Below are 10,835 nucleotides of genomic sequence, written 5' to 3'. Positions count from 1 at the left end.
ATGCGGCTGTGGGATTCACAAAAGTGAGATCGGAGATCGGGACCACAGGCACATACTCTCTCACTCTCGCTCAGCTGGAGATGATGTCTTGGAGGTACCCCCATGGGGCCATGGCCACCGTCTATTCTTCTACATGTTTACATAGGCACTCTTACCAAGATGGATTTTATCGCGCCTGTAGCGTTGCGTTGCGTCGCCTCACCTGCGTTGCGGGGGGGGTCGACGGTCGACGGTCGATCTGGGGGCTGACTGACTAGGGTGCAAGTGGGATCTCTTGTCAGTGCTTGTCCTTGCTTGTCCCGCTTTCTTGATATATGCGGCTGCCTGAGATGTGCTCCTCTACTTTTTTTCCCTTCCACTTGAAGTTCTGCAGGTAGCAGAGCCGCAGTGAGGGGAAGTTCAAGTAGAGTATGGGTATGGGCACTTCATGTATCGTATCGTATTGTTGTTTATCCTTTCCGGGTTCTGGGTTCTTGCTTCAATTGCAGAGGGAGGCAAGAATAGATGCAGGCAAGCAGCTAGAGGAAGAGAAAAGAAAAGAAAAAAAGAGTGCTGCTCTGCAATTGAGCTCTGAACTGAACTGAACTGAGCGCACTGACTTTCTTCTCACTCTACCTACTCTATTCGATATTTCTAAAATGACATAGAGCCTGTAGAGGTAGGTAGGTAGTCAGTCGTGTGCACTACTTCCTTCCCAAGCAGACGTTCAGTCCAATTCAAACTCTCTCTCTTGCAAAAAAAAAGAAAAATTTTCCTCCTTTCCGGCCTCTACTCTTTTCTGCTCTTTTCTCCTACCGCATTTTAATTCTACGCGGGGGGGCATATATGCGAGCCCCACACTACTCTACACCGGCCAATTTACAGCGTGAGGTAAAATTATTGTAGAAGTATGGGAAGAGTCCTATTGGCTTGCCCATCCATAGAAACCCTGTTTTTAGACCCCTGTTTCTACAATAATTTTCCCTCTCGCTGTACCGGGTGTTCACCATTAATCTGAAGAACTCTGCTTCATTGGTTGAAAATGCAGGGATTTTATAGAGAGCAACCAATTACCATCAATCACACCGGCCTTAGTGCACCAAATTTGTATGGGGGAAAAAAGTCTGAAGAACTTTCATATATCTCTACTCAAAAATCTAAATATTTTGCTAAAAATACAAAAAAATAACTGCAGAATAGCGCTGGCTCCCAGCTTCCCCTAGATAATATTTTGAGCTCATAAACCCTTGTGGGGAGTGTTTTCTGATGAAGTTGGGTGCAAATGACAGTCAAATTGCGGTCTTGGAGGTTGCATTGCAAAATATGGGGGCAGCCTATTCAAGTACTTTTTCTGGCGCCAAGTATCATTTTCTGCAGCTTCAACCAATCATACGCCAAAAAAAAGGTTCTTCAGACAAACCCATAACCCCCGGTACATACAGGGCCAGGGGGGTCGGGGTGGACGAGACAGAGGGTGGTGGTTGCGGCGGCATCGTGAAATTTTTTTTTTTTCGGTTTGGTTATTTTCCAGCGGGTAGGTTAGTTTTAGAGTAATTTTGGTTAGTCTCTTTGGAGAAGAGGAAAGGGTGGAGTTGCTTGATTCGGGAGGAGGGGGCGGACGTGATGGTAGGTGCGGTGAGGCGGGAGGTTCGTGGTCTGGAATTGGAATTAGAGGGGTGTGAGTGGCCGGTGGATGTATGGGTTGGGGTTGGGGTTAGGTTAGTTTGAAGCTGGCGGACTTCACGATGTTTCTGGCCGGTGGTGGTGGTGGTGGTGGTGGAGGTGCTGGTGAAGAGAGGAGAGCTGCTGCTTAGCTCCCCGGATATAGCGTTTGATGTATGTATGTAGGTATGGCTCAGAGGAAGGAGATACAGTATCGACCTTGATTCATGAATTCAACCCAAACCCCGCTGCTGGTGGAGGTTTTTTTTTTTTTTTTTTTTTTTTGCGGTATCATATTTTGTGTTGCGGAACACATCCTTTATTTTGCTACCACGCTCTAGCTCTCCGGCCCTATGTTACTGGTTCGCCGGCCGTCACCGTAGGTGCTAGGTGCTACTACTACTACATGTAACTACTACTACTCAGGCAGTGTTTTCAAAACCCACCTCGAGGGAACACTGCAGGGGGCCGGGCCCGTAGGGTAATCGATCACTCACTCTAAAGCGACATAGGCGGGGAGATACGGAGCCGGGGTTTTTGAAGGTGATATATCATATTTTTTTTGGACCCGTTTCAACCCTTCTGGCTGGCAGGACGAAACAAATCGGGGGTCCTGGTTGGTTTGGTTTGGATGGCTATGGGGTTTGTATGTAGGTACATGTATGTATGGACGGTTGGTTTGGTAGAGTATGTAGGATTTGTACTTGTTAGAGAGAGAGAGATACATATGGGCCGCACACCTTGCTTGACGTTCTGCGGTACGATGCGATCTCATCGATCAGGATGGACGTGCGGGCGGGCAGCTATCTACATGTAGCTACATTACATGCAGCAGGAGGAGGAGGAGGAGGAGGAGGATGGAGGAGGAGGATGGAGGAGGAGGAGAAAGAAGGAAGGAGCGGAGATCTGGAGTAGGTACGTGGGTAGGGAGATCTAGAAGGAAGGAAGGAAGGAGGGAAGAAAGAGAGCGGCTGTCGCCTCGTTCCGTGATGCGCTATCACACAGACAGATCAAGGTCGGAGATGTGAGTGAGTGTGTTCAAACATACCGCAACAGATCTAGAAACAAAGCAAAAGAGAAATTCACAACCAATTTCTCTGTACTCACTCACTCTCACACACTCTCACTCGTATGTACCCGCACGCGCGCGCGCCGGCCCCCCAGCTCCCTCCCCTTCGGATCCCCTTCGCCTAGAATTCTCATCTACCCCCAACAAAAAAAAGATAGGTATGTATTCCCATATCAAAGCCCCCAAACCAAATCTCCCTAATCTTAACAGCTTCCGGCCCGTCTACTGTATCTCGCAACCACAACCGCAACCCGCAACCGCAACCCGCAACCGCAGCGCCCCCCCCTTCCCTTCCCTTCATTCCTTGTTTTGGTTTTGGCTGATGTGGTGGTGGTTGCTTGTCCTGCTCTGGTCTGGTCTGGTCTGGTCTGCTCTGCTCTGGTCTGTGCAATAATTAAACAAGCTTGGCCGAACAGAGACTCAGGCAGGCAGGATGTGGAATTCGAATTAAACAAGCTGCCGAGTTGATAGTAGAGTAAGCGCTTCACCGCCAGTTACTGCATGTAGAGAGAGATGCTTTGGTCGAGGGTGATACTTTGGAGATCCTGAAGGAGAGAGAGAGGGTTTGCGACGGCTTCTACCGGCTGTTCGGGTCTGGTTGTCCGTACGTAGACGTCGGTTTTCCATCCATCTTCCAGAGCGCGGTGCAAGCATGTAAGAAGACCAAGACAGCAATTCAAGCAGGCCCCTAGAGAGTGTGAGTGAGAGATCCCTCCTAGTTACTTAGAGCAGGTAGCCTGTAGAGTGAATGCCAACCCTGCTCATTCGATACTCGCCCACCCACACACCCAGCCAGACACACATCCACAGTGCCTACACCCACATCCTGACATCCACACCCATCATTCTAGTGGGCAATCCCTCCCCGTACATACACACACCCACATACAATCAGTCAATCAATCAAGCAGTCAATACATATCATATACCCTACCCACCACCACCACAACTTATCCCCAGACAAAGACAGACAGGACAGACACAGACAGTCTACACTAGTCCAGGTAGGTAGTCGGTCAGTCAAGTTCACTCTCTCCCCCCCCCCCCCCCCCCGTTCTCGCTTTCTCTGTCTTTCTTATTCAGCCATCCGTCCACCAACCCAACCAACCAAACCCACAATCTTTAACAATAAGCCCAGTGACTGGCCCAGCGTCTGGCTCTGTCGGTGAAGGAAAGTAAGGTAGTTGTGCTCGCTCTAGAAGAGTTTAAACACACATCCACTACCACACACCACACACCATACATACCACACACACCACAGGCAACTCCGTCATATCCAACTTATCGAAACCACCACACACCACCACGTTCACAACTTATTCGCTTCCCTTTCGGCGTCCACACCCCCCCCCCCCCCTACACCTACACCTACACTTCACTACCTACATTCTAGAGTACATACTACATATAGATTATTATTATACTGGGCACTCACTCGACGTTTACGGCCACCCCTACCCTATCTGCCTGCTTACTCCCTAACGTCCAGACCTCAACCTACTACGCAGGATTGCAACTTAAACTAACGGCGGGCCAACTATATCTCACCCTCGCCCCCAAATAGCGAAACCAAACCACCCCCCCCCCAATCGCACCGTGGAGAAGGAACAACACATACATCATCATTTATCACACGCTCCTGTCTAACTCTTTTCTATATTAACAAAGAGTTAGCTAACCCTTTCCCTCCCTCACTCACCCCCCATTCTTCCAACGAAGATATCATTATTCATATATATATTCTATAACTATACTACATCACTATATACAAATAAACCCAGTCGGCATCATGGCTGTTGTACGGCGCTATTGAATTCGCGCCCCTACAATAACCTCACCCCCCTTCTTTCTTCTCTTCTTATTCTCTCCCTTCACACCCCTACATTAGCTTGCATTTTTTTGAATCTTGGATATCAGTATATATATATATAGTGTATACTATACATACATACATATATATATATATATATACCTGCGAACACTCCACTACCCCCAACTTGTTCGCACACCTACAGACACACACACACACTCACCCACAGGACTGCCGCAATGCTCGGCCGTCTCTTCTCTACCGCCAACTCCACCACTACCTCCCCCGGCGGCACCCGCCCCTCTACCGCCGCCCTCCCCGACACAGAAGAACTCCACACCCGCGCCCTTCTCTACCCGGACCTCCTCACACCCTCCTCCTCCTTCACCTCCTGCCTCAGCCTCTCGCACACCCACTCACATACCTCCAGCACACATGCAGAACCCCCGACAATCGACCTTGACGCCGCCCGCGACGTGCGCGTCATCATCGCGCAGGACGCCTCGGCCTCGGAACACAAGTGCGCTCTCTACGACTCCAAACCTTCGTCAGAACCGCCATCCTACAGTGCCGCCACCGCTGCCGACGACGCCAGCCCGCTGTCCCCCTCTATCGGCGCATCGCAGTACAACCGCTCGCGCCGGCGCCCGCCGTCAGCGCAGTACTACAGCAATGCGACATGCCTGAGCTCCTCCGGCGGCGACAGAGGCGCTGGTGGTAGTGGTGGTGGTATGGGTATTGGCGGTGGTGGCAGCGCGGAAGATGAGATGAGGGTGCTGACAGACTGCATGTTTGGGTCGGCGCCGCTGGCGTATAAAGGACCGTCGACGAAGGTGCATATTCTGCCGGATAATGTGGAGGAGAAGAAAGTGCCGCGGAGGGGATCGAGGGCGCCGTCGTTTAGTACGGCATATGCCGCGCAACAGCAGCAGCTGCAGCAGGATGTGACGACAGCAACGTCGGCGTCGACGACGTCGCAACAGCATCATTCTGCTGCACAAAGTCAGCAGAAGGAGAAGCGAAAGTCAGTGCTCATCACGAGGCTGTTTTCCGTGGTGATTCCGCCGACTCCGCCGATGACGACGTATACAGCTGCGGTGTCGAGGGATCATACTCCGACGCCGGCGAGCTCGTTGGGGTCTAGTCATGGCTTTCCGTTTCCGAAGATGACGGCGAATGGAGGGGCTGCGCCAACGACGCCAGCTGGTGCCGGAGGTGCGGGCGTAAAGTTCGTGAAGCCGCCAAAAACGTCAATGTATGCCGTCGGCGTGATCATTTCCCTCCCGCAGCCACCACCACCACCAGTACAGCAGCAATCGTATTCATGCGGGTCCGCAGGGTCCTCCATGAACCGGTGCTGCTGCCAGTCACTGCCGTTCGGCGCATTCGATGGCGGCGAGTTCTGCTGTAATACGCCGCCCTCGTTTGAAGAGGACTACCAGCCGCCGTCTATGGCCGACCGGAGCAGTGGGTTTGCAGACGACTTCCTGCTGCCGCCGTCGGGCGCCGATGATCGGATGGACCTGGTTACTAAGCACTGGGACGTCATCAATCGGGCGTTATCGGATCTGCAGCGCGTCGCGCAGGTGCGGATCTTGGAGCATCTGAACCACCAGGGCGGCGCCGGCGGGACACCCACCGCATCATGCCAGAACGGATACAAGTACCGCAAGAAGGCCGAGCTGCGCCAAGGCACGCTGATGCGAGACGATGTTGTGCGCAAGGAGGTTGAGCGGCTGCGGTGGCGGATCGTCGCAGGCATCAGGACACCCCGCGTCATTACCGGACAGGGCAAATGGGCCGTGTGGAAGGACGAGGCAAAGTGGGCCAATGCCCGGTTTGGGGGGAGAGACATGAACTTGTCAGTTGCCATCCCGTGGTTGACCGCTGCTCAGGATGCTAACAAGAGGTCTTGCAAAAACAGCTTTTTCCTCACGCTGCTGACGGCCTTTCTGGGCCACCATACCGAGTGGCTGGATGTGCTGGGCCCGGCGCAGTACCGGCTGCGGCACCAGCAGCAGCAGAAGGCTACGGCCAGCGGCGACGAGTGCGGGATTCCGACGAGGACTGTGCTGCTGGCGACGGACAAGATGGCGGCGCGGCGGCTGATCTATCTGCTGTCGGCGTTCCTGCCGTCAAAGTCATTGCCACAATGGGGTGAGGGCCTGGTCCCGCCACCGTCACGGACAGACTCGATGAACTATCTCTCGCAGTCTCCTCCAGTCTCTTCCTCTTCTGGTACAGGAAAGAAGAGCTCCCTCCGCAAGAAGGCAAAGAAGAAGCCTAGCAAGCTCAGCATGGTCACTGGTGAGGAGGACGAGACCCTCGCGTCTGCTGTGGTTGGCTGGGACATTCCGGCACCGCACGGCGTTGAGCAGCCCCCTACACCGGCACAGCTGCCACTCACACACCCTAACGCTGCCAGCGCCGCGCTCAAGAAGCCGATGCTGCCCACGGCCGCCGTCATCCCCACCAATGCGCCGGCATCAAGCCCGCAGAAGATACTCGTGCGGCCCGGGAGCAGCAGCAGCGTCGCCAGCCTGAACCTCATGAACACGCTCAAGCGCACCGGCACGGCCAACACCAGCGCCGACTCGTCCGGCAGCTTCCTCAGCTTCCTCTCCTTCTGGAGCAACGCCCGCACGGGGTCCACAGCGCCCAGCGAGACAAGCACACAGCCAGACGAGCAGCAGCCCTGCCACCACAACGCAGCTATTAAGATCTGCGGCAGCAGCGATGACTTCCCCCGCAGCGGCCTCTACCTCGACGACGAGGACCTTGCCCATCATACCCACCACCACCACAAGCACATCCACCACATCCCGCCCCCGCCTCCACTGCACGCCTACGGCCTCGTCGAGAATGAGGTCCGCATCTCCGTCGACGAGAGCGATGGCATTGTCGACGTCGACATCCCGATGCCGCCCATGCACATGCTCGACTTTGGCGCCGCAGGCACCACCTTCACTTCACCCATCAGCAGCCCGTCCAGCGGCGGCGGCTGGCCCCAGTCCCTCATGGACACGGGCCTCATGCGCTCAAACAGCATGAGCTTCTCCAGCGCCATGTTGATGCCCAGCTTCATGCCCGACCACGACGACAGCGGCCTCAATGTGGCGGGCTGGATGGACGACGAGCTCTTCCACCCGGACTTTGCCCTGCAGGCCGTCAAGCCCTACCCAGACATCGAGGAGGACATCAAGCGTGCCATGCGCGCAGAGCCCACGCCGTCCCACACTGCCGCAACCACAGGGATCACGCCCTCGTCCGAGAGCGGCGATGGAAAGTGGACCACCGTGTGCTCAGTGCTCATCGCGGACACCAAGAAGCTGCAGATCAAGCGGCTACGGCTGCGGCGGCGGCGCGCTGCAAAAGCGGGAGCTGCGGCTGCGGCAGCAACGGTCACAACGGCGGCGGGGGTGCAGGCATCGCCGCTCCCGAGTGCGCTGGGGGCGCACCGGCATCTGCATCCGGCGGTTGTGGCGCCGCAGCAGGAGGAGGAGGAGGGCGAGGAGGAGGAGGTGATGGAGGAGGAGGTGGTGTGCGATGTTGATGACGTGCTGGCGACGGCCGTGGAGAGGGTCATTGGCGCGGCGGGCCACGAGGAGGAGGAGGAGAATGTCGGCGTGCAGGTGTGCAAGTGCATGGTCCTGGGCGCGCTCGAGAATGTGGTCAAGGCCGTGGCCGTGGGCAGGGGAAGCGTCGTGGGGAATGTGTTGACGGAGGGGGTGGCCAAGTGGTTGAGTGAGGTTGAGGAGTCGGCGGCGGCGGCGGCGGCGGTTTGATTGATTGATGGGATGGTTTCCTGTTTTTGTTTTTTTTTGGTCTTTTTTTCTTTAGGACTTTTTTTTTCTGGTTCACGGTCTGGCTGGTCGGTCGGTTTTTTGGCTTTTTTTTCTTTTTCTGGGTTCCCTTCTTACGCTCTTACTACTACTTACTACTACTTGCTTGCTTACCATACTTACTACTAGCATTGCGTTCCGGATTTTCTTTTTTCCATCATAGGGGATATTGGGGGGTTCTTTCAACTTTGTGTTTTGCGTTTTTCTGCTTTCTATATCTTCTCTGTCAAACTATTATGGCGGACATTGGGCCTCTTGGTTTCTTTTGGTGGGGATTCGGATTTTGCATTTTGGAGTTCTCTTCTCTTTTTTTATTGTTCTTGGTAGTTGGAACGGGGTCGGGGGGGGGGGGGTGGCATTTTCTTTTTTTACTTTTCTGTTCTGATACTACTACGGCTGGCTGGGGATTCTTTTTTCTTTCTGCTATTACTTACTACTACTGCTACTACTATTACTACTACTACTATACTACTACTACAGGGAATTGGAACTGGGCTGGACTGGGCTGGATGGGACTGACTGATTAAAGTAACTTAGCCTACTATTACTACTTACTACTACTTACTACATCTTTGTGTGTACAACTAACTAATCATTTCCGCGCCCTCCTCTCTCTCTATCTTCTGTTCTTACTTTTTGGGGCTGGTATATAGGTCTTTTTTCTTCTTCTTTCTTTACTTGACGGGGAGGGAGGGAGGGCGGGGTTGTGTGTGTATGTCTGTATGTATGCATAGGCCGGTAGGAGTAGGAATATAGTTAGGATAGTTTTAGTTTAGTTAGTTGGGGAAAGGAGGGGGGGGGGGGGGGTGAATGAGAAGAGTTGAAAGTAAAATGGGGTGTGTTCATTCCGTGATATTGCACATTATATTGCTGCTGTCGTGGTTGTTGTTGTTGCTGTTGGCTATGATTGTGATTCTTATTTCTGGCCGGCTTTGCATATTGATATGAGACCGCTTCTGTAGGCCTGTTTGTAAACTTCTGCACATATGCAAACAATACCTACCTTGCCTTACATTGCACTACATTGCACTACCTATGTACGTACCTGCCCCTCCCCCATAGCTATGTAGAGTAGGTATAGGCACTTGCTCTATGATCATGACCGACCGGCTGCATCTTCCGCACCGCACCGCACCCTCCCCATCTAGTCCAGTCCAGTCCAGTCCAGTAATCCCCCGGAATAACCCACATCCACACCCACACCACACTAGCGACAAGAAACCTGTATGTGCCTAGCTACGGAGTGGAGTGCATTTGATTTGAGCCGGGCCCCCGGGATATCGTATCGTACATGTAGGTACATGTACATATGTCTGTCTATCGTACATACTCTTGCTGCGTGCTGTTCATCGTGCATATTCGTTTCTGGTGCATAGCTAGGTAGGGTATTTTCTAGACTCCGACTCGCAGAGTGAGCAGACTAGAGATATCTAGCTATCTATACCACCCTAGCTACCACTCTATGCATGCTATGCCCCCAACAGCATAGGTATCTATCTACCCAGGGTTAGGTAGTATTCTTCCTCTTACTAGGTATTAACCCCTAGCTTATCGCTTTCATTGCCATCATCTTATAGCTGATAGAGATAGGGTACAATAGCCATGCTATCGTATCTCCCAGACAGCTAGGTACATAGCATAGGTACCAGATAGATATGATATTCGAAATCAGCCGGCACGCCAACCAACAACTTGACCAGGTATTGGACGGAGCAAGTAGGAGCAAAGGAGGAATGATGAGTGAGAGATTTAATCCTCATCCCCCCCCCTTTACATGAAGAGTAGGTAATGGTGTAGTAGTACGTCCTACTTCTCTAAAACGGTTTGCACGTGTGCGTGTCTCCGGGTAAATTCAACCTCCCTATCCCTTTCGAACCCCTTTCTTTTCAACCCCCCCTGCTGTAACTGGTACGGATTTGAAGGCTTATCTTTCTAGGTGCGGTTCGGGGTTTGGGGTTGATGAGAGGGAGTCGTGTAAACGTTTGCCCTGGGGCAAAGGGTTATTAGGTATGTATTGAGGAAGTTGTTTCGTGCCAAGCTGTGAATATAAGTAAAACAGTAGTCAGTTGAAGGTCGGAAAAATAGTAGGCCGGTCCCGCTAACTTCTTTACTGGTATCAGCCTTACTTTTCCCTCTGGATGACGCCGTGGCGTGAATATCATTCCCAAGCGGGCATGCAAGCTTATGGATTACATATAAGTGAGGCTCTATCAACCTGTCTCACGACTTTTTATGCAGAGATAACCTGTTTTTTTCTTTCTTTCCCCAGGGCTGTATGCAAAATTATGCAGACCGCAAATGAGATGTCGCTTGCCTTATCTCGAGCCCTGTCCCCCTTCTTCGCTTCCTCCCGTTTGAAACCCTAAATAGAACGCACTTCTAGAGTACGCTTTGGACACACCCACACACGGAGCACAGCACAGTCAGCAGCGGGACTTCCCAATACGTCCTTCCGGAGGTCTGTGCACGCGTG

At 52.8% G+C, this 10,835-nt stretch overlaps 2 protein-coding genes across 2 annotated transcripts; both read left to right on the top strand.

Annotated features, from left to right (window-relative positions):
• Window positions 1-2,467: 2,467 nt before the first annotated feature.
• Window positions 2,468-3,033, top strand: LAJ45_00769 (uncharacterized protein; the record flags this gene model as incomplete). The annotated part of the gene is made up of 3 exons (XM_046110370.1): window positions 2,468-2,552; window positions 2,836-2,868; window positions 2,921-3,033. The coding sequence occupies 3 exons, from the start codon at window positions 2,468-2,470 to the stop codon at window positions 3,031-3,033; spliced, it is 231 nt and encodes a 76-aa protein (XP_045977063.1).
• A 1,726-nt stretch (window positions 3,034-4,759) lies between these two features.
• Window positions 4,760-8,305, top strand: LAJ45_00768 (uncharacterized protein; the record flags this gene model as incomplete). The annotated part of the gene is made up of 2 exons (XM_046110369.1): window positions 4,760-6,381; window positions 6,445-8,305. The coding sequence occupies 2 exons, from the start codon at window positions 4,760-4,762 to the stop codon at window positions 8,303-8,305; spliced, it is 3,483 nt and encodes a 1,160-aa protein (XP_045977062.1).
• Between the last annotated feature and the right edge of the window lie 2,530 nt (window positions 8,306-10,835).

This window comes from Morchella importuna, assembly GCF_003444635.1.
Source record: "Morchella importuna strain M04M26 chromosome Unknown Morimp01GS001, whole genome shotgun sequence".
Taxonomy (NCBI): domain Eukaryota; kingdom Fungi; phylum Ascomycota; class Pezizomycetes; order Pezizales; family Morchellaceae; genus Morchella; species Morchella importuna.
The sequence above is the reverse complement of the archived record's forward strand: the minus strand, read 5'-3'. Positions and strand labels throughout refer to the sequence as shown.